The sequence below is a fragment of the Diorhabda sublineata genome, chromosome 5, assembly GCF_026230105.1.
Source record: "Diorhabda sublineata isolate icDioSubl1.1 chromosome 5, icDioSubl1.1, whole genome shotgun sequence".
Classification (NCBI taxonomy): domain Eukaryota; kingdom Metazoa; phylum Arthropoda; class Insecta; order Coleoptera; family Chrysomelidae; genus Diorhabda; species Diorhabda sublineata.
Window position 1 is genome coordinate 16836344 of NC_079478.1, and position 24941 is coordinate 16861284.

Genomic DNA, 24941 nt, shown 5'->3' on the forward strand with positions numbered 1-24941 from the left:
TCAAGAAACGAACAGCAAAAATTAGTCGTTCTTGTAATAGAGGCACCTTCTTTCGCCCACTTAGTATGAGGAAACTTTCTGTTTTCGATGGTATTAGTCGCTAACAAATAGTGACAAAACTGCGTTTTTCACTATATTTGTCTCTAGCACGGGGCCACAAAATTTATCCATTTTGAGTTTGTACAATAATTAATTAAAACAGATACAGCTCTGCTCTTCGGTTAGAATAAGTCAGCTCGAAAGTGTCTCTGAGCCAGACTCCTATTTTGTACAAATAGAATAGGCAACTACTTACTTCTATATATGAACAAATCTACCTCAATGCTTGATGAATGATCTTTTCAATAAATCAATGTAATAATTGTCTTAATTGTCTTGCCCAATAACCATATTGTTCCATAGCTACAGATGCAGCTAGGTAGTCAAGGAAACTACGATTCGACGAATTCACATGTCTTTAGTAGCGACCCTTTGCGAAATGCAGCTGGAGAGATTACCTTGTGGACAAATCACTATTCATTGTTCACAAAATTATTACTATTGGGCAGCTAATACCTCTCATTAGATAATAAACTATGAAAACCAGTAATCGAAAAAATCATTGTCTGGTTTGCGATCTAAGCAAACACATTTTTGGTCTTCTTTTTAAAGAAATATTCACTCACAAAACTTTTTAGATTTTCTAAATAACAATTTGTGTGATGCCATTCACGATTTTTCAATTTATAAACGATCAATCTACCAGTTAGATTGATTAAGTGCCAATGCTGAGACCATGGCTGAATATTATCTAAACCGATTGATAAGTTGTCGTAATATATTGATAAACTAGCCGCTCAGATTCCCAGATCTAATAGTTTTAGACTTGTATTGTTTGGAGACTGACACGAATGAATGTGGAAGAAGAATTCGACAGGCATTAAAGAAATGAGCTTTCAAGAAGTAGAAGTGATTAAAAACACTAGGATAGATATATTGATAGTGAATTGATTATGAGAACTACGAACTAAAATGAACTAAAGTGTAATATTTATATATTTTTAGTAGTAAAATTTGATTTTCAATTTTATTATAAATTATTTCCATCTGTTTAAAGTTGAATACACTTCAATATAATTTATTCAATATTGATGTTACTAAAAATATTTATTCCTGTATTAGTATACTATATTCATAAATGATCCAGAGTAATAACATTTTTGATGCTTGGAATACCAATATAGGATGAACCATCTAATGAATATTAAATTATCGTTGTTCCCCTATTTCTCTGTCAACTAGCTCCACCCCTAGGTAGCCTTTTCCATTATCAAGATATTAAAAATTAAATTGTAACAGTATTCAGTGACGTGAGCTGATAATAAAATGAATGTTTTGAACGTTCTAAATGAATCTGAATTGTATAATTTCGAAGTAATCAATTGTATATTTTATGCAAACAACTAAAAATGTCGAATTTTCATGTTAAAATTGACTATGAGTTTAACTTTATTGAACAATAAATGAACTGAAATTTGAACAATAGATGAACTGAAATATGAACAAAGAATAATAATTTTGCAAAAAATAATTTGGTAAAAATGTGTTATGCCATAAGGAATGTACTATTGACAATAAGTAAGAAGAAAAAACTGGCCACAAGTCCCTTATTTATAAAACAACATTAAGACTATGACGTACTTATGATGATGAATGTCTTGAAATGCACAAAACTAAGTAATAATTCTCAATATAGATGAAAATTCTATTCATTAGATATATTAGTTACTGAACGTAATCACCATTAACCTCAAAATTAGAAAATTATGATAGTAACAATGTATGTTCATACTTCAGCATCTATTGGTAATTTGTTTATAAATTCCTGAGTGACGTTCCATTTGCCTATTGTATACCAAAGTGTTCCTTGAAAATTGTCACCACCATTCAATAATAGAGCTTTTGGTTTTTCATTCAGTAAATTCATAATTTCCTTGTAAAGTCTGGAAAATCCCCCAATACATTCTTCCCCAGTTTTGCAAGTATTTCCGCCTAAATTTATTGGATCGAACCTAAAATAAAAAGTGCCCATATAGTATAATGTATAATCCTGTGAAACTTGAGAATTTTCTTTTCTCTGCCGTTATTGTTCAAAATGTTTTCAATCAGTTCCAGAGCAAATTGATAAGAAGAGTGAAAAAATACAGATATTTCAATGTTTAGTCTCTTTCAATCTTTTACTATTCCAAACTTGCTCCAAACCTAAATTAGTTGGAAATAAGAGGCAAATGATATTAAGATCCCTAATTACTATTTCTTTTGCTTGAACTAAGGAGGCATTGCACGGATGTTGTAGTAGGAAGATATACTAAGGCCAATTACTTGAGTGAACGACTTCCTCAACAAATACTTTTCGACTGGTTGCAGCTAAATAGACACCTGTAGTAGAGAGGATAGTTTAGTCTTAATATAAATATTTGATGAACTAGTAGCAGAACTAACTGTATACATCTAGACATGGACAATTAGATTAGCTTAGCTGAGCTAGGGCATAAAAGCCGGGAATTTACGCTGCTAACACTTGGTCCTATTGATCTATCGTATACTCTGGACTGTTTACCAGTCAGGTACCAAGGACTTGTCTGTTGACTAAAGGGCTTTACTCTTCTGGCTTTAAAATGTAAGTGTCGTAGTCTTTATCCATAAATAGCCTCGCATTTACAAAAGAAGTGTTCGGCGGTTTCCTTCGGTTCCTTGCAGAAACAAGGAAGATGTCGGAAGTTTCTCCGATGTTTTTCAGATAGTATTTTACCGGATAATATCCAGTGAGCATACCAGTAAATCTCCTCAGCTCATCTTTGCTTAATAGAAGTGCCTTTTGAGACCAGTTGGTAGAATGAAAAAAGAAATATTTTCGATAGCCTCTGACATGGGGTCTTATTGGATGTTTCTAATTTCTTTTCGTTTTCCCAATATTTTATGACTACACCAATTAAGAAACGTATAGTAGATTGGAGTCGTTTTCCTGCATTTCTTCACCAACTGTCGTCCACTCCGGTGCGGCCAGGTACCCACATTAGAGTAACTTTGTTGTTTCCTTCGAGTAAGCTCAAAGATTGGATGCAGTTCCATATTAGTTGCAACTCAATTCTATAAGAGTCAGCGGCTTTGCTCTCTGAAAGAATATGTTGGAATAGCGTATCTGTATGCCTGTAAAATGAAAGCCCATTGAGATAACGAGCTTGGTTCCTGGGTCATATACTTCTGCGTCTACTTGTCCATTTTCAAGCCATCAGTGTGCAATACTTTGAAGCCAGTGAGACCGAAATCTTTGCTTTCATCTATTGCCGTCGACTTGTTATTATGATTTTATAGTTTTCAATAAAGCATAGCTTGGGAGACGTGGCGTCCGTGATCACATATAAACTCTTCTAGAATTCTTAGATGTTTGCCTTTATTGCCCATCTTACTGCTTGACTCTATATGAAGGTCTTCAAAGGAGCAATTTTAAAATGACTTGTAGTGCTGCTGAGGAACATGATCTTGTCGCGCTTATTATTACAAAGCAAGCCGCCCTTTGCATCTTATCTACGGTTGTTTCCCCATGCTTTCTTTTGTTATTGGCCATCATATGAAAGCTGCATAGTTTATGAAAGGTTGCACAATGTATTTGCTATCCAGTTCATCATTTTGGGTTTCAAGCCCCTTGTTCCTCCAACCATTCTTCATCAGTTGTATATAGCAATTCGTACCTTGTAAAATTGTAGTGATGATGTTTGCATCTCGTCTCCTCTTCATCATATCTTGCTATCGTTTATCGTAGTATTTAAATCTGGTAAACGAGGCAAAACAATCGATCTAGCTGGATAGTTCGACGTGTAATTTACAGACGTGCGTTGTCTTTATGAAATGGGACTTGTGTAATATCATTAAGATAAGGCAACGCAATGCTTTCATACTACCTCGAATAAAGCACAAGTAGTGATCGGCTCATAAGTAGTAGCTCCCAAAATTAGCCTAGAATCTATATCTTTCAATAATAAATCCAATATTACTAATTTTTCATGGAGGTTTATCTTCTGTGCAGTCGCAATACGTCGTTAAATACCATATACTCTCTTCTACCTTCTGGTATTGTTGTTCTCTGTACTAGCTCAAATTTTAACGACAATAGTCCACAGTAAAAAGAGATATAATGTTCGTATCAATAATTAGACACCTAATAGAAAAACAGTAGCAGCCTGAAACGCCTATGTTTACATTTGGTAATATTGTAAATAGGGTGAAAGCCATAGCTTGCTCTGTTCTTCTTACTAGTGTTTGAATAGATTTTCATAAAGTGTGCCAAATAATATATCTAATCAACGTTTCATTCCGTTTATTTAAATATATTAACCCTGTAGAGTTAAGTCTAGAATTGCTGGTGGTACCTTTGAAAAAATGTATGAGTAGGAAGACGAGAAAAGTTAAGTATCTTTGAAATTATGCTTTTCATAGTTATGAGAAAGTTTGTTTCAAACTAGTTTGTTTCAAACTTCTTCAAACAGAAGAAAAAAAAATCAAATGAAATTTATCCTATAACAATTTTAAGATTCATTAAATTTCCTGCGTGGATTAGATATTAGATACATTTCTATTATTTCTATCTCAGAAAATTTATACTGTTGACGGAACATCAATGGTTTTGTCAAATTTCGTTTCAATTATTTATCAAACAAATAACTCTCTTGACGACTATTATTAACAAAATCATTGTTCCACATATTGCTGCTCTCTATAGTGTATAAATTGTTTTTATAATACAACTGAAGACTTCCGTGTGTATATTTAAAAAACCTGCTGAACATGCCTTCGAGTGAGGAAAAATTATTTTCGTTGAAAATATTCCCTGAGAGTGTTTGCTCTCAAAATATACTTTAGTAAAAAAAGACATGGGCGGTTGAATTCACTCGTACTTTGGTTTTTCTAAAACCCCCTTTTCTCCATATACGAGGAAGCAATTACAATTAAGCGTACATTGTCTAAGACGCATATTGATAACCAAGTTATCCGTTTCAAACCCGAAGGTTAACTGTTTACATGCCATGGAAACTTTATATGTTGCAATTTCTCCTACCACATTGACCCCAGTCAGTTAATAAAGATGACATTTATTCTCATTTCATTTCATCAAGTTTTTCTTCTGGATCTCTTGGGTGTTTGTTGAGGATTGCTTTTAATATTGTTTATTCGTCGCTGTTTAAGTTAGTTTTGAATTTAGTTTAAGCTCTTCCTATCTTTAAGTTTAATTAAATAAGCCGTTAGTTAGTTTAGATTTAGTTATTAGCTTAGTGTAGGAAAAAGCTAAAAAGGTCAATTATTATTGTATGCCATTGTGTAAAATTAATGGGAAAATTACAAAAATGCATGGATTTCCTTTGGACGATGAGATAAGTATTTGTTGAATTTCCGTGATTTTTTCAATATCTGTTTTAAAATACTTGTAGGGTGTTGCATTTAACTGTTTTAAATGTACATATTATATCAATCTAATAATATAATTAGGGTATAACTGTGATATCTAAAACCAAAGTAGTCAAAAATAAATTATTTGTAGTTGGGGAATATGTTATCCATTCAACTATCTCAACTCAATTCAACTATGAAACACCATATCATTAATCAATATGGTTATTAAGTAATTATATAATATGGTGTTTCATTTTAATAATGAAGGTCTGAGATAAATTTTGTTTTAAAACGGAGGAATATTTTGAATATCCCGGCAAATCCCAATTAGTAATGAGTCCGCTCGTAGTAGAGCTAAAAACGAAATTCACACAAGTTGCCTATCTATCCGTATATCTTTTATCTATGAACTCTTTACTTTGGGTACCTGAAAATAATAATCAAATTTCGACATGCGCATAAACAACATTACTTTCCAGTACCCCTAATAGCACATCAAAGTAAAAAACAGGAATACTAATTTCAAAATATAATTTACAGATGGAAAAGAATGATAATGCAATCATGCAATATTTCCGACACCTGTGGTGTTGACATGAAAAGATAATTCACTCGTTTATTTTATAAATTAGCTTCCGACAACTTTTTTACGTATCTGATTTCAAATATAATAAACAAGCTAAAACGGAAAAGACGAAATAAGCGAAAGATAAATATGCTCGAACATCGTAAATCTCCATAATTACTTAATATATAGCAAGGCACTGTGTCGGATGCTGAAATTTACGACAAATGAACGCGTCCAATTCCAGAAAGGTTCAAGAGTTGATTTTGACATTCGAAATGAGTCGTTTAATCACGGATATTACAGAAAGGTGTGCAATTTAATCTACATCACACATACGGTGGAAGAGTTTGCGGATAAGTGGGAATGTAATTCAATCTTATCTTCAAGCGAATTAGATACTGTTCCATCAGTTATAAACATAGTTTTCACGACAGATTATAACAATAAACCCAACGGCGTTGAAGAGCACAAGTAGAAAATACGGATACGGGATTATTTCATTGAATACAAACTAAAAGCTTGCATAAAATTCGAATGCCCTTGGCTAGCAATATTGAATACACAATTTCTGGATCTTTTCCCTCTGCTCCATCTGCGTGATCTTCTAAATGTCAGAAATGGTGTCAAAACATTTCCTATCTAACAAATTTTCTATTTACGTAAAGAGCCAAAAGTTGCGTGGCGCCAAACTTGATGTGGACTGTCAAATAGACAACTCGCGAATAAAAAGCGACTTTGGAAGAAGAAAACATAAGGCTTATTTTGAAATCCATGTCTTGCCTGTAAGTATGAAGTTCTCCCATAAAAGGAAACAATGAAAAGAGGTTGCACTTATATTCCATGTTTGAAGGAATCTAGACAATCAACTCCAAGTACATGGGGTGGACAAAACGTAACCACTTCCGAACTTATGTAAGAGAAACGTTACCATGAAGTAGTATTAGTGCCACAACAAAAGGAACAGATTACGTGAAAAATCAAAGTGGACTACAAGTGACACTTTGATGTGTGAATGCTGATTAATCTGAAATTAGATAGATTCCAATTGCTAAAAAAACTTTGAAATAGTCAACTGCCTGTTTGTACGTACAAATTTGTTTAGTTCTGTTCTAGTTTAGGATGTTCCGACAATTCCACGTCTGCTCACCGTTGGAATTTCAGGAACAGTTGGTGAAATTAAGACTGAACAAACTGATTACTGCTATCGCTACAACCTTCTCGATCACTGGAGACGAAAATGAGTATTATATGATAATCCAAAAAGCAAAAGCGGGTGGCACTCTCCTAATGAATTATCACAAAGTACAGTGAAGTCGGGCTCATTAAATTGAGGCGGGAGATACTCCCTCATCTCTCGCAATATCACCCCCTCGATTTTTCATTTATTTTCAAAACATTTTTTCAATAGCATAAAATTTAAGAATTTGCATAATGTCCAAAATGCCATCTCGATATATTCTACTCAAAAACCAATTTTTATTGGTCCGGAATTAAATACGATAAATAGAAAAAAGTTTATAACGAATAAAGAATTTATTTGTTATTTGGTACACTTTATTAGAGTGTACCAAAGTTAAACTGAAAGATTGCTGATGATCGCTTTGCAATTTTAACACAAGTAGTTCTCATAAACATATGTGATGAGACTAGCCGGTACTACACAATGCATCTAACGTTTTTGCACAACATTTGCGTTTCTATGTACAGCTGAATATTGGAAGGAAGGCTGAATGCAGTGTTTCATCTACACGATGCGTCCAAGGTTTGCGATAACATCCATCTTCCAACGTTGGCTGAATACTGAACGAAGGCTAGACGCAGCACTGCAGACAAGCGTGAAAAAATATATGCTGTGTGCGAGTTGCCGATATTGGTGTCGCGTTTCCATGAACTCGATTGTTCACTAAATTCCTTACAACAGATATAAATTCTTTTAAAATGTACTGGATGCTATTAGCAACATATAAATCGCGTAGGATTTACTCGCAAGGGGACAAGAAGTGTTATAGTTGTACTACAAGTGTTGCTTCGAACTTCATCCCAATGTTGGGCTTTCCTTTGACGCGAGTCAAATAAACCAACTTTCCAATGCCAAAGTTGGAAGCAAAACATTCGTCAAATAACAAGCGCACTACAATCACACGATGCGTCCTATCTTCAACATTGTAAGCATTGTATGGTACCGACTTTATCAGTAATTCGGAACAGGACGTTCTCCTAAGGCACAGAATTTTAAAAGTTATAGAATAACCTTATTTATTCGAAGTATCATTTGAAATATTGACCACCACGTGCTAAATCTAAAACAAGACTCCAAACCATATTCGTGATATTGTTTTTGAGGAATCACCAGTGCTTACATTGTGTTAACAACTATGGTTGCGTTTCCTAATGCTATAATAGTTAAATTGTCTTTTGTGAATATTAACGAAAGTTGTTACTAGGTTGAGTTTTGAATTGTGAATGTTTGTCGATGTGAGGTTTTAGTATCGCTTGGAAGCCTTTCAAGTAGAGGGTGACGTGATGACATGATAATTCATCCTAGCATTAAAAGGGTATTTTTAAGTTTTTCGTTTTTAGAAGAGTTTCTTCTACGAACGTTATAAGATTCGCATTTTTTCTTCATTCATTTGCGTTAAAGTTAAAGTTAAGTGCCGTAACGTGTCATTTTTTAACGCAATTATGAAACTGTTTATCAAAATAGTGGGCAGTGAACACTTTCTTTATCATGTCAATTCGTTTCTCCAATCAACTTTCACACATTTATTTATTGATATTCATTCAAGAAAATCCGTTTTGTGTCCAATTAAAAGGAGTGTAGTATTATTATTAGTGATGGAGAGTAATAGTGAAGAAAGTTTTAACTGCACACCAGAAGGTGCTGTTGAATCGGCAACTGCAGCGACTATAAATCTTCTCCCTGAGAGACCCAGAGAACATTATTTGAAGGAATATAATTCTTTTATGGAGTGGTGTACTAAAAAAGGCATAAACAGCTTCACAGAAAGAGTGTTACTAGCTTACTTTGGAACTAAATCCAAAATATGGAAGTCTTCAAAACTTTGGTCGACTCATTCAAAAGGCAGCCTAATGGTAAATAACGACGTAGACATCGGTAAATACTCGAAATTCATTGCATATTTGAAAAATAAATCAGTTGGCTGTAGACCCAAAAAATCTAAGACATTTACCCATGTAGAAATTAAGAAACTTCTGTTGTAAGCTCCAGTTGTAAGCTTAGATATTAATTGTAGCATTTTTCAGGTTGCTGCAATTTTCGGAATCGCAGGAGATCTGCGGAGGGAGGAATTATATAAAATGAAGTTTTGCGATATTAATAATACCGGAAATGTTTAAATTATTACAGTTCCTGACACAAAAACTCATGTTCAACGTCGATTTAATGTTATTGGTGAAATATCTGACAATAGATTAAACATTCCCTTGCTTATCGCAACATATTTGAATTTACCTAATCCAAAAAACTACACTGAACATACATTTCGACGCTCTTCTGTATTAGTGGATTCCGGTGGTGATATAATTCAACTGAAGAAGCACGGTTGGTGGAAATCCAACATTTTTGCGTAGGATTACCTAAACGACTTAATAAAAAAGAAAATGAGTTCCGCAGTTAAAATTTTAACGGGAACAACTAGTTCGACTTCAAGCAACATTGTAAATGTTCACGATCCTACCAACAATCTCATAAGTACTAATGCAACTAAAGACGATGTTATTCCTTTGAACTCGTTAAATGTTGGCAATTCAAGTACCAATAGTAATGTAACTCACTTGTTGTATAAATAACTACATTTTCATTTTTTGATCACCACATAAGTAAAAGAATGTATAGTGAGATTTTCTTTTTCACGATCATTTTAATGAACTTCCACTCAATACACCTTTGCATTTGAAAAAAAAATGGAAACAACTACGTACACCGTTTTTTAATACACTTAATGCAACTGTCTCTGTTGCTTGTCTGTTTATATGGAATTTTCTAATCAAGTTTTCACAATCTTTTGATCAACCTATTGAGATGAGAATTCGCAAAATTTTTTGCTTTTAATCACAATGCACGATTCAATGAAAATATCGGTGGTATTTTCAATAATATCACGTGATTTTATTAACTTATTATGTATATAAAATATAATGTTCTATAACTTTGAATCAATTTTTAAATTTCACTTACATATGTCGCTACTAGAAACAAGGATTTATAATTTCACCAAAAGAATGCATTATATGATTAAGAAAATGAAAAAGTTTAAAAATGGATTTTATTAATATGATTGGCTCGATTTGATTTTTATTGTCTGTTAATGACTACTCATTGAATTAACTATGATTCCATATATTAATTTTATGGGCAATATAATATTATAAACATATTAATCTGAACTGTTCGAATTTCCAAAAAACGATCGGTTTATTATAGTATTGGAGTCGTACTGTTAATTTCAACCTTAGAAAAGAATATAATGTAAAAGAAATCAATAAATGTATTCTTTTTTATACAATAGGAAACTATACAAAACAAAAACAATCAAATAAAACGACCAGCGCAGGAATTATGTGGTTATAATTGATGTTTGATTTACGTTTATTGTAACACGCACGGCAATAGTTAATGAGGAAATAATCAATTAAATTCTAATTCCGAGTATACGATATTTTATATTGGATATTATCTAATATTGATAAAATTAAGAGGTCAACTGCCAAGAATAATAACACAACGCATGAAAAAATTAACTTTCAATTAACGTGAAACTTTATTACTTGGAATTATTCGATTGAGGTCATCAAAATCATCTGTATTTTCTCACCTGGCATGAAAATCGTTGAAATGTACTACAGATAGTTCGAAAAGGTCACTGATGCGTTTATTTGGACTAGCGTCAATATAAAATATTGCGCATATCACAAAAAATATAACACTTGCCGCGATTTTCATCGTATTCAATCTTAATTGGCACTAATTTATCGCCAATTATCTTTATTGTATATATAGTAATCTAGAAAACCAATTATATATTAATGAGATATGAACTATACCGTATGGATCAATCTAAATCATTATAAGTGTACAAATTACTTCACAGTTGAGGAGTGGGATTAATAGATTACAAATTGCAGATACCAAACAGTGCCGCAGCAGGACAAGGCTACATAATAGATATTTTGGTTCGCAGTGTATATATGCACTCATACTCAGAATATTTAAGGATGTATAAGCTAGATCAAAAAACAATGTATTTAGCCGTAAGCGTTTCCGTAGTGGGATTGTGACAAAGCTAAACACCAAAGTATACTACCTCTAATATATTTCTGGGCTTTGAAAAACTGAAATTATAGTCAAATACAATACAACACAATATGTGTGAAAGTATAACAATAATTAAAATTACTTATATAAATTAGTTAAGAATTGCGGTGTTTTAAATTTCGTTGATTCTTTTGAAAAACATTAAATTCATTGATTTCAAAAATCGATATTCAAATTGACCCTTGGTTGAACTATCAAGGCTATTGATTATGGTTTTTATAGAAATCGTTTTATTGGTTAGACATTAAATGTTGATAGGCTAAGTCGTTATAAATATAGCTGAATATTTTTTGGTTTTATTAAAGCTGGTAAAGACTTCATTCTAATTTATTCATTTAGTAGTATATATATATTAAGGAAATTATCCTTACCTACACTAATTAATTTATTATTAAACTCAGATTATACAAAAATAAGGAGGTAATGGTGGCAATGAATGAACATTGTATTCATTAGTATTCCCAATACTCTTAAAAAAATTGTATCTAAAAATTAACAATAGATTTGTTCGCGGTAGAGATCTTAAACATGTTTTATCATCAGATTCATGCACAGTTTGAAATAGGGCGTTCACGGTAGTAAAACACGTTCAAGATTTAAAATCCTGTGTTCGTGGAGCATAGATTTCTAATACCGAACGTGTTCTGAGTATGCTCAATGTAACTTTGAACCTGGGTGAGGATTTTTAATTCGACGCATGTACATTCATCCTACTCTTATGTGATATTTACCACAAACTAACCTCTAACCTATGTGGCTCTACGTACTTTTGATTAATAAAAAAATGTGTCAGTTGATTTTATCGTTCTTATAAACATCATGAATAAATCTTTGAGTTATTTATTCAGTAAAGTGAATTGTATATAAACATTCTATTCTTCTAGCTAGTTTTGATTGAAAATCACAATTTTAGGAAGAATAAAGCTAAAAACAAGTTAGATATGAAATATTACAGATAATTCAGATAGGTCACAAATTACAAGAATGTCAAGCTAGGCGTTCATAAATCGTTCGTGGAGGAACGCATCCTTAGAACATATTCTCAACAAAGCATGCGCATTTGAAACGTCTATGTCCGGTTATTCCTAAAAAACAGGCGACCGTTTGCTTCGTGCGCGAACAACTTTTATTGGATTTGGCTAGTCTTGAAAGATCCATTTAGTCAATTGTTGTTTAGTTTCGGATTCATATGCATATATCCATGATTATTTGCAAGTTACGATCTTATAGAAGTCTTTGGAAGAGCCACGATTGAATTTTTTCGGCATTTCTTTGCACCAATCGACACGAGCTTTTTTTGAACAATTGTCAAATTATGCGGTATCCAACGCGAATCAATCTTTTTCACAGTAAAAATTTTCATGCAATTTGGAATGTATTTTGGACTACCTTTACGAAATTCATCCTGTATCGAATTGAGACCACGAATGAATTCGGAAAACCACGGAACATGGTGGTTTGAAATGGTGCTTCATCATCAAATGTCGATGCGAGTTGATCGGAACACTGTTGTTGGTTAAAACACATCAAAAGTCAGAAAATGATCGCTCGAAAATGTTTAAGATTTATTTCCATTTTTTGACCAAGATGAATGTTTTAGTGGTTTTATTCTCACACAGGGTATAATTTGTCTATCGACATATATCGACAAATTATACTATGGGATTCTTTCGAAGTGGTACAGTACACAGAAGCCCTTCTAGGTCCAGGAATTTTTGGATAGTTTAATTCCATATTTCTTTAGCAGATACTGTGAAATCTAAAATGGAAATTGCCTGCTCCTTATTACTTTTTTCTTAATTTTTGAATCAACTGAACAGCATTGTACAGTTCTCCCCAATTGCCCTGTTGCTCCGAAATTTATCTAAGTTCATATATCAACTACGCCAATATAAAAAAGAAAGTTATAAAAATATAATGAAGAACGTAAACTAGGACATTTGTAAAAATTAACATCAAATTTAAGGACAATTTATTCCTCAAGGCTTTAACATTTTGTAGTCCTTTCTTGGTTTTTTCGCCAGCATGTTCAGGGGAGTTATGTATACATATCCAGCTTTATGGCTTCCTCTAGCAGATCAGCAACTGAAAGTAGTTTCTTTCTAGAAAAGAATCAAAACTGTAAATAGTTTGATAGACGGCCACGGGCTTGTTAATGACCCAGCGAACAAACACCTAATCTAAGATATAAATATTAATATTTAAAAAAACTAATGATACGAAAGCACCGAAGTAAGAATCCAGTTAAGCAAGTACTTTTAGATGGACGTACTGTTAGTGCCTTCTGCGAATGGCAATGCGTAATGGAATAATTTAAGTTTTAGTGTACAACATTTCAATATTTTTATCAAATTAGTTTCATATCTGTGAGTAATATGAAAATAATGGAAAAAAAGAAAATAGAAAAAAAAACATAAAACATAATAGACTAAATGAGTGAATAAGCCATATTTCACTAAGCGAACATTAACAAATGAATGTTGAAATGAGTAAACTAATCCTTAAACAATTTCACATATCCAGTATAGTTTCTATTTGTCACGTTTTTCGCTGTACTTGTTTATAATGAAAAGCTTGAAATAAAAATTATCTTCTCCCAACTTGTTAATTAATAATATGTCTTATTAATTATTCAATAGTTATAATTACCAGTTTTCCTGAACATTGATACTACCTAATACAATTTTTTTGCCAAAGTGCAATATCTTTGTTGACAAGCATTAAGAATGGAAGTTACTTCCCGAAAAGTTTCCTACAACTTGAAAATATCAGCACATATAAATATATTTAAAATATTTATTTTTGGGAGGTATTGGAAGGCATTGGAAGGACTACGTGAAATTGAATTCATACGTGACCGTTTCAGCATTAGCTATTAGCGGTCGGAAAGGCCAAAAACTACGACAATAAAATAAATGTCATCGAAAAGTTCACTAGTACTAGATGACTGTCAGATTAAGGCAAGAGAGATAAAAAAGGCTGTCGGTATATCAAAAGAACGCATGTATCACATACTTACTGAGGAATTATATATGAGTAAGCTATGGCACGTGTGGAGTGGCGCATTTGCTGACTTTGTACCAAAAGAGCATTCGAATTGACATTTTCCCAGTGTTTGTTGACGCGGCTTGAGAAAGACAGTGAATTGTGAAAGGCAAATATGTTCTGGAATCCGTTTGATCAGCCGGGAAATTGATGGCGACTATCTTCAAAAAAGTAAAACAATAAATGGGAAGTACTAGACATTATTGCTTGATAACGTAGCAAAAAAGTGGCAGCATTTAAAAAAAAAGAAAGCTCTTTTCCAACAGAAGAACTTATTTTCTCACACTTCGGTGAACGCCATAACTAAAATTCATGAATTGCCCTTCGAATTGATTAACCAGCTACCGTATTCACCAGATTTAACTTCCAGCAACTGTTTTCTGTTTCGTAACCTTCAGGCTTTTCTTTAGACGAGGTTGTTATTGGATATACATATTCTAAAGAGAAAAACGGTAACTTATTATTGGGAAGGCTCAAAAGGTGAATATATATATATATATAAAACAAAAATAATTATGGCAAATAAGAGCTTGTTTCTTTGTTAGTTTAAAAATTTTGAGTCAATCCCATAAAAACGGATTTTTAATAGAATACTGAACCTCGTGTTATTATTGTAATTAATTGAAACTAATTTTTTCAATTGCTATCATCCTTTAAATAAACAAATCAATAAATACAGTTATTTGAATGTACAATCAATTTCTCCTTCGCAATATTTCGACAATAGTATATTTAATTTCCACTTGAAATTATCTGGTAGCATAATTTTTGTCTAATAATTTTTTACTATCAGTAAGTACCTACATTAGCTGTGGGAGACGTTGTGTTAAATGAGGATAAAAGATAACAGTTTTTACAGTATCATGAGATAACTCATTGTTCAATAGTCACGATTTATTATTTTATCATACAGAGTGGGCTACATTGCAACCCGATATTCGGCAGTGTTCATTAGATATCAAACCAACCTCAATTTTCCTAACATATATGTAATACTACTATATAGACATATATACTATAGAGACACTTTATTTATATTGTGCATGCTTCAGAATGAGCAGAAACCAAGCTGAAACCTCGAAGCAAAGAAAAAAGCGTTAGCATTCTGTCTTCCTTAGTCAGAACAGCCTTAGCTAACAACAGGGTATTTAGGCATAATGTAGTGTAAATTAATTTCATATTTATTAAAAGTGCGAAAGAGGAAAAGATTCATAAGCATAAGTAACTTTATCAAAAAAGATAATACGAAAATAGAGTTTTGTATTGGTATTGGTCAAATTTGAATTGATTTGAACACCACTTTTTGTCGCGGTCTTTGGATGGTCAATTGCCACGTTCAGTATTTGTTTAATCAAGTGTGACAGTTACTTTATACAAATTTTAGGTCATAATATCGATAGAAGCCATGGAATAAAGCTAAGCTATTAGAAGAACACCTAATAAAATGTTTTTTCAAGTTCCAAGATGTTATGAGAAGAGATCAAGTATCTTTAAAATCATGTTTGCATTGTTGTGAAGATAATTTTAATGTAAGTTTTGCTATTTCTCGATGGCAGCTTAACCTAATTAACAAAAGTAATACAATTTTTAATCAAAGAACGATACATAGGTGGGTTTCTTAAGGTACACCTTTTATCTTTCTATTTCGACCAAATTAATTCATGAATTTATTTCAGATCAAGGAAGACACACAAAAATTATGTAAAATATAAGATTATGAAACAACAAGATGAATAAGTTACACTACATCTGTGCTTCATTTATTCCATTGCGGTAAGATGCCTCCGCCACTAAGATTACCACTATTAATTGAAGCTCTCCTCGAGCTTGCTTACAATATTTTAGAACTGGGTGAACCCTCACAAACAAGTAATTATGAAGCAGGGTGTAGTACTTCTCACGTTAATATTTGTAATGATTACAACAAAGATACAATCTCTTTACAATCTAAAAGTAATGTAGATAAAATAAACTTTGACAAAGCTGTGCAAGTGGTTATAATAGCATGTGGTTTGACAAATTTGATGAATGATTAAATAAATAAATGGATGAATTTTATATTTGTTTTTTTCAAGTTAACTTGCTTCTCATAATTCATCTCTATCATAATAACTTTTTTATTTGTTCCATAATTACTATAGCAATACAAAAGATGGCCTTAGCTACGTTGGAAGTTTGCAATATTCAATGCAAATACTCGAATTTCTCACTATTCTTGAAAGGATTGAATAATATAGGTAATGGTACAAATCTCACTGTAAAATTTCGTCAAGTGATTATTTGCGTCACCAATCACCTCACAATTGGTTTTTACCGCCGATAGGAGACTATCAGTGTTTAAAGAATTTGGAATAAGATTACGCTTAGGCTGGCACTGCACATTGGGGGCAATGCTGGCGCCAACTACGCTCGTCCAATGTGTGGATCGAGATTTATGGTGTTGGTGCTTACCTCACAACATTGGCTTAAATGTTGGGAGTTGGCCGTCTTGAATCAGTTTTTTGATAAGAAATCAAAGGGAATTTGTCCCAATATTTGTGTATTCGGCCACATATTGGCGCGTAATGAATCGTCTTAACTTGTTTAGTCTGCAAAGTGAGAGTGCGCCTTGTAATAACTTTATTATTATTTCAAGTAAATAATGTCACCCCAGGAGATATGGTCAAATGAAAACGTTTTACTGTTTTTGGAGCTTTATCAAGAGGAACCAGTTTTATGGAATCCAATAGCAAAAGTAGTCTGTGAAGTGTTATGACCCACCATCTTCTTCTGTGCGGACGTTTTACTACTACTACTACTTTTAAGTCCGACATGTTGGCTCTGCTTGGAGCTAAGTGAGCTTGGCCTCAATAACTTCCAATGTCTGGATGCTTTTAAAAATAATACCGCCAACATAGCCCAACATTGGCGTCAGCACTGGCCCAAATGTGCGGTTCCGGGGTTAGGTACATTGCATATATTTTTCGCTTTCATTAATTCCAAGCTAGTACCAATCGATGATAACATGAATTAATGTGGTATTTGACGATCAATGATGATGCATTAATCAAATTTGAATTTCGCTCGTGTATCCTGTACTCTTCAATAATTATTTTAAGCAATCGAGAGCAAATGAAATGGGTAAATAATGATTTTATTATGTCTCTGAGAAAAAATAATCAAGTGAATTTAAACTACATGCATACCCCTTCCCCCATTGGTACAGGAACGAAATAAAGATAATCCGGACAGGCCATAGTTTTTTGAGATAATCATTATTGACATCTATTGGAATTAAATCTATGAGCAGAAATATACGAACAACGATTATAGGGCCAATTTTTATTGCCGTGAACTTTTGACAAGAAATGTATCTCAAATTATTAAGAAATATTAATCTTACTCTTACAGATACAATCGAGGTACTCAGATGGTGGCTTTATCGTCTTATCTCACGCAGAGGCAATATCTTAACGAATTGTTTCCAAGTATAAAGATTGAAAGAAGGTATTTTATTAAATGGCATGAAAGACCTCCGATTTAACACCTCTAGGTTTTTATATAGGGTTATTTAATAAGATTTATAAAACTGTCCGTTCATTTACTAGGACGACACAGTACCTAAGTGCAGTCTAAGTCGCAAAATGATCCGAAACATTCAATACAATTTTGAACAACGACTATATCATTTATTACATTACAAAATATGTATTTTATGAAAGCCCTTATCTCTATTTTTCACGAGAATATGCTATGTCGGCTTTGTTTATCTAAGAATTTCCTTGAAGGGATTAACGAAATTCATTTGGTCGCAAGCTGGTATTTGTCCTTCATATTTTCGCGTAGTTGTTATTGTTATTTGATACTTATTTCACACACAGTTTAACAGTTTATCTCGAATCTTTTATTATCTTTATATTGGACCAAATTAACCCTGTTTATTGAACACAATTTTATGTAGAGTGTTGGAAAAAGTTTTACGGGGCATAGAACGTTACAATAATTTAAGATAAACTGTTCGACTGGATTCTTACTCTTGCGAAAAGGACTCAACACGACTTGTGAAAAATGAAGTCGTCCATGTGATATCTATAATTTCCAATGCAACTCTTAAATATCTCTTCAATATCATTCTTCACGCACATCAACATCTTTTCAGGGAATTGCTTAAAAGATTACATACCTCAATAACCAAATTTCGTAATTTGTTGCCAAAGACATAATAATCAAAGAAACAAATCCCACATTGATAAGTCAGAAACTTGGAAGGTCAAGGAACGTCAGATAATCTATTCAGCAAACCCGCTCTAAGAACTGTCATTGAAGTGTTCGCGATGTGTGATGTTGCCCAAACCAAACACGTTTTAAGGGGATTCATTGTCTAATTAGTTCTGATTTCAAGAGCTTTTCAAACATTCGAATATGTCGAGCCAAATTAACAGTAACCGTAGCCCCGTTCTCTTCTAATAATAAGCTCCAATAATGTTAAGAGATCCAAGAGCATACCAAACTGTTATTTTTACAGAGTTTAGACAACTCTGGTAGATAAGGTATGGATGATCTAGTGCCCTGTAACGTAGCAATGTCTTGTATTAAGTTTGTCGGACAATAAGTATTTTCTAGGAAAGAAATTTTAATTATGTATGCAAAATTCATCTAGCGGATTCACGATTGATTCGTAGCTCTCTATCATGACTTCTAACAGACCGTCCTGGGCTTCTTACTACCACTTCCCTTGCTTTTCCAGCTTTTTCTAGTGTCGTTACAAACTTCCCAGTCGATCGGACCCCTTTCACTTATCTGATAAGGCTCGGATGAGCTCCATGTCGATACGGAAAATAATAGATTCACCAACTCTAACGAAACTTATATGAAATTAAATTAAATGGGGTTTGGCGTAGAGAATTATCTCCATACCTCCACCTTCCCCATGGCACTCTCAGAATTACACATCTGTGTGTCTCCCCTATGTCATCTTTATAATATGGTATCCGAAGTTCTTGTACTCTTAAAAAGAATGGACAGTTTTTAATTTCATTAATAAAAGTGAACTATGATACTATGAATACGAGCATTCAGACATCTAATTCTGTTAACTAATCCTCTGCATATTTCATGAGAAAGGTTTACGGGACAGTTGTCAACTTTGAATACGTGCAAATTTAATTTAATTCCATTTGTTAGGATCTAATGCAAGATATATTAAATTATGAGTGAACCTGCTACGGAAGGAATTTATAGATACATCTGGATTCAGCCAAGGAGGAGTTTCAATTTCCAGTTCTATTTACATATTTTATAATTCATATCACTTACGGTTATTTGGCCTATTCAATTGACGAAGTTTCGTCATGTTTGAATTGGAATTTTTGATAATTTTTCTGAAATAATATGAATGTAACAACATCAGTAAATTTTCAAAGTAATAAATTATTTACTGGGAGGTTTATTTCGACTCTATTACAAGCTGGTGAACGCCTGTAAAGATAAATAACTACCCTTAATTATATTTTACCCAATTGTACTGCTTAATTAGATTATTTGTACCAACCTTGACTTTTGTAATAATTATCCTAATGAATTTTGCTGATTCGGCTTTATCCAATTTCACTAATTATGTAGCAAAAAAAAATAAACTGTCTGGATATAAAGCATCTCAAGCTACAAATAAGATCCAGATAAATTTGAAAGTGTAATGTTACAAATTGAAACTTAAAAATGATATATGCTAAAGTTTATTTATCGACGAAAAATAGTAAACCAAAATACTGATCAGTGCATGATCAGTACGTGACGAATAAGAAGCAACATAATATACCACAATAAAAAGCCTCGTGGAAGAAGAGAGCGCCACATCGCTGCAGAAGCCGCTAGATTAGGTGTAGTACAGGGACGGCATCGTATTATAATACTGCATATTTGTCTGTTGCGTAATTTTCTTAAACAAGTCTGACACGGTGATTGATGATGCTGTTGACATTAGCTATACTCCGCCTAAGAAGAGAGCTAAAAAACTTAATTTTAACTCTAGCGAAAAATAAATGAATATTTATAAAAATGAAATGGAAAAAAGTATGAAAAGACTCTTACTGAAATTATATCCAAAACGGCAAATATTTCGGGAGTATCTTTTTCAAGTGTATACCGAATCCTTCGGAGTGCAGAGCTAATGATTCAGTAGCCGAACCAAAAAAGTATCCATCAAGAAATAAATTAACAATTCAATCGATGATTTCGATAGGGGCATAACCAAAAGAATTGTGCACAATGTTTTCTTTGAAAATTAGTTACCTACAGTGGATTATGTTCTGAGAGATTTTGAAAGACAAAATTATATAATTATATAATTTATTAAAAGAAATACAAAAAACGAGGAAGAAACAGTTTATTATTAGAAAAGCAGAAATAATTGTGTTGCCAAAAAACAAAATAAAACCATTTTACGAGTACCGCTCTACCATTGTGGACTCAATCCTGATCTGAGCGAATGTGAAAGAATATGCTGCAGCAGAAAATAAAACAGACAATAAAAATATCTTCAATGAAGCTTCTCAAAGAATTACACCTGATAAGTGGTAAAAGTGTGTTCAACATGTCTAGGAAAAAGGTTGAAACCAAATTGTTGAATATAGACATTGATTTGCAAGTTGAACTCTTATTATAAATGTTGACGACAGTGAAAGCTCAATTTCATCTGATGGGAAATAAGAAAATGTGTTTATTTAGGTGGAAAATGGAGATTTGATTTTAATGTTTCAATACACATATTTTCTTTCGATTTCTGTTTTTGATGCTAGCAATAAGATGCTATATATTATCATTGAAAATAATAAGAAATCTAATTTGGCCGTTCACTTTATACTTTTCTATTCCAAACTTCACGTTTACATTGTATATTTCTATAATAATAATTTACTTCGATATATAGACCTTAGCTGTGATTTCAATTGAAACTAGCAGTAGTTATAAATTAGAAAGCCCCAGTAAATTCAATACAATTATTAGTTTTGATTGTATAATTGAGACAATTGCATTTTTGTACACATGCACATTTGTTTGTTGAGATTTGTCCAATACTCGATTCCTCCCATAAATTATCCAAATTATTTTTTAGTTTAATTCATAACAAATGATACAGATTGTGAATACTTCATTATAAAAAACAAAATAAGTTATTTACATGCTTTCTATTCGTGTCACGCTTTTTATCTTTCCTTATTAGGAATCTTTACTTCTCTTTGACATAAATAGCTACAAATCTTCATAGAAAAAGAATCTTTAACAATAATTACATCTCGATTTCAATAGAGTAATCTAACAAATTGTCGAAACACTCGCCGTGGGGTAAGCAAATGCTTTTGCTTATTATTTCCAGTTTTATCGCAGTATTCCGGTTCAATGCGAAATTGGTGCTAGCTGCTACTAAGATAAGTGCGGAATTCTCTTCCGGAAACGTGGCTTTCTTGTCTTTTTTCCACAATGCAGTGTTCTGCTTTCTGTTTTCAAACGGTAAATAAAGAATACTGGGAACTTGTGGAAAATGAACAGGATTCTGATTAAAACTCTTTTCATCTAATGAAAAGGCTTCAACTCCTCTTAAAGCTTCAAGTTTGTCCTTGTCCTTTTTAGCTGCCACTGGGTTATCAATTTGCAACCTCAAAAATTATCCAATCATTTTTAATAAACTTGAACGCAATAGTTGAAAATAATGTCCAAACAACGACCAAAAGACTCAGAAAAACGATACAAAAAAAGGAAATGAGATTCGTTCGGAAAATTGAGACCAAGATACGACTAGACCACATCAGAAACGAAACATATATAGAAATGTTAAATGCAAAACTTGTAGAACAATACATATAAGACAATCTAGTAAGTTGGTTCGGACATGTGAAAAGGATGAGTGAGGGGAGGATCATAAAATTATAAGACATATCTTGATGAACGAAATCAACAAAACGACTGAGAATATAGGGAACAACACGAGTTACTACCTCAAACAAAGAACCGAAAGAAATGGGAAAAATTTTGAAAGTAAGACCCGTAGATAGATAGGGATTAAGTGATTAAAAGATACATTTTTTGGAATGTGTAAACTATTAACCAAGATCTATAGTTTCACTTTATTCTATTAACATATTTGTGCAAGTTGGGTTCGAATAATTGAAATCTTTGTTCACACCTGTCACTGATTAATAGTGATAGACATTGTTGTTAATTGAAATTTTGAATTTAATCGCGCTAAATGGTCGAGTTAACATTGTCAAAGCACATTGAAAATTTTCGAATGATATTATTGAAGCGTATTATTATAAACGATTATTGGATTTCCCTTCAAAGAGGATGGATAATTCATAAATAGTTTCGCTTCAGATTTATTATCTTTTGAAATAATTCATAGAGAATAACAAATAATACATAAATTTATACCAAATATCATAATTCTCTTTTAAAATATATATGAATCAATAAATAAAATATGCAATCTATCAGCCATATAGAATAATTTCCAATGAACCATTTCCAGGAGGTAGCAAACTGAAAACTATTGACCATAATGGTTATTTTGGAAACAGTGAATAGTTAAAAACTGTAAGTTGCGCAGAATGATAATGTTCTTACAGTACAGCCATATCAGTCAAAACTCGTATATTTTTTTCACATGTAAACACAATGATATTTTTTCCATATTGTTAATAAACAAAATTTGTTCACCTCTATTGGTTAACAGCGTTTCACTGTCTGTGCCGTTTTAACTCCCTGCACTTTGTCCATGTTCTTAGGAATAACACCTCAAAGGACTATGATAGATATTTTTTCCAATGCAGTCAACATCAGTAGTTGAAATAGACGGTGGCAAATTTTTTTCTGAAGCTCTACAAATAATTAGTGAAGGTCTTTCCTTCCTCTTGCATGCACTTGAATAGCTTCTATGCTCATTTCTTTTTCGAGTGATTGTTCCCAGTATACTTTCAATAACTGACACCGACATTTTTAACTATGATTCACTTTGTTCAAATGTGGAAACAGCAATGGTTGGAAGGAAATTTACAAAAAACTGTTTATTGCAGATTTCAGGTATAAATGTCCAACATTAATCCATTGTTCTGTACCTAGGAGCTATCCATAAATTTCGATAAGTTAAGGGGGTAGGAAGGGGTCTACAAAGTTTGACATGGTGTGACAAGGGGGTGGGTGTGGTACTGAATTTCGTGATGTCACATTTCAAAATCTATTATAATCTAAATGTTAAAACACAAACTTGAAACTATCACTTCACGATAACCTCAAAAACATATACAACTATATCTGTGTAAATATAAAATACCAATTGTTTTGTCAACCACTCGCTCGCCTAGGCGCCCATTTGATAAATTCCGTCAAACGCATTGCGCCTAGCAGTGACTATATTTTGCATCATACGAAGTCAATCATCTACAAAAGAAATTATATAAGAGGCAACAATAATGTTTACCTATCGCCTCAAAGAATTGCTACTAGACGTTCCAGAAAACTTTTTTTTGTGGATGATGACGATGATGCTGTATGGTCGGATGAAAAAGATGTTGACACAACAAATGTTCCTGGCATTAACAACCCAAACGAAAACGAAGTGGCTGCTATGCCAGTTATAAATAATTGTTAATTCAATTAATACAATTAATCGTTTTATGTTTTGTTAATTGTGCGATTTGATGCTAATTTTATTAATAAATAATTTAAATGAAAATAAAACTGATTTCGGAACCACTATTTTCATTCAATAATTTGTAAAATATGTGGCGTGACAATAAGGAGGGGGGAGTCATCACAAATGTGACCAGTTGTGACAAGGACTAGGGGAATGGCAAAAAATCATGAAATTCGTGTGACGTAATTTATGGATGAACCCCTACAGATGCAGGTAAGTACAAGAAAACATGTCATTAATAGCGACCCTTTCCGAAATACAGTTAAAGGGATTGCCTTGACAAACAAAGATGTAATTAGTTACTGTTGATATCACTGTCACTATAATACTTATAACAGTAGGTGACATGATATTATTAAAGCGACTTCTATAGTGGCGGAAGGCTTTATGAATCACTTAAAATATCCCAGGCCTAACCAATTATCAATCATCTTCTGATGTACCCAATAATACTAAATTTATAGATAACTACTTATCACCATCAACTAATTAGGCATAGGCGATATATAATAATTGCTCAGTTTTTGTAATAGTAATATTTCATAATATAGTTCAAAGAATTGCGATTTCAATCGTTTAATAGAAGAAAAATGATTGGCGGCTTTTTGTGTGAACTTTTTCGGTTGAATTCGAAACTCTATGATATTAGCAATACCGAACAGGAAGCGATTCACGTTTGAATAATATGCCCATACAAATATTGACGCCTTAGGATATTTACTTCATTGCAGGTTATCTGGGTTAGTAAATTCTTTGGAATATATTTGGAATTCGCTATGGAAGAGACACGTGTACAGAATACAATTTGGTTTATATGCGTATCAGTTTTATTCACAAGCCGGATTTGTACTTTTATCAAAATTCCAAATATACTGGTAAATGTACTGGAGTTGATG

General features: G+C 32.6%; 2 protein-coding genes across 3 annotated transcripts in view; one reads left to right on the top strand and one right to left on the bottom strand.

The window, feature by feature from the left end:
• Positions 1-11064, bottom strand: part of LOC130444763 (apyrase-like) — a 33371-nt gene extending 22307 nt beyond the window's left edge. The window contains exons 1-2 of the mRNA XM_056780047.1: positions 10831-11064; positions 1832-2051 (exon numbers count right to left, since the gene is read on the bottom strand). Of these exons, the coding sequence (XP_056636025.1) occupies positions 1832-2051; positions 10831-10958 (348 nt within the window). The 5' untranslated portion in view covers positions 10959-11064. The remainder of the gene's footprint in view (positions 1-1831; positions 2052-10830) is intronic.
• LOC130444764 (octopamine receptor beta-2R-like) overlaps positions 1-24941 on the top strand; it is a 208267-nt gene that overhangs the window by 93810 nt on the left and 89516 nt on the right. The gene's annotated exons all lie outside the window — the stretch shown is intronic.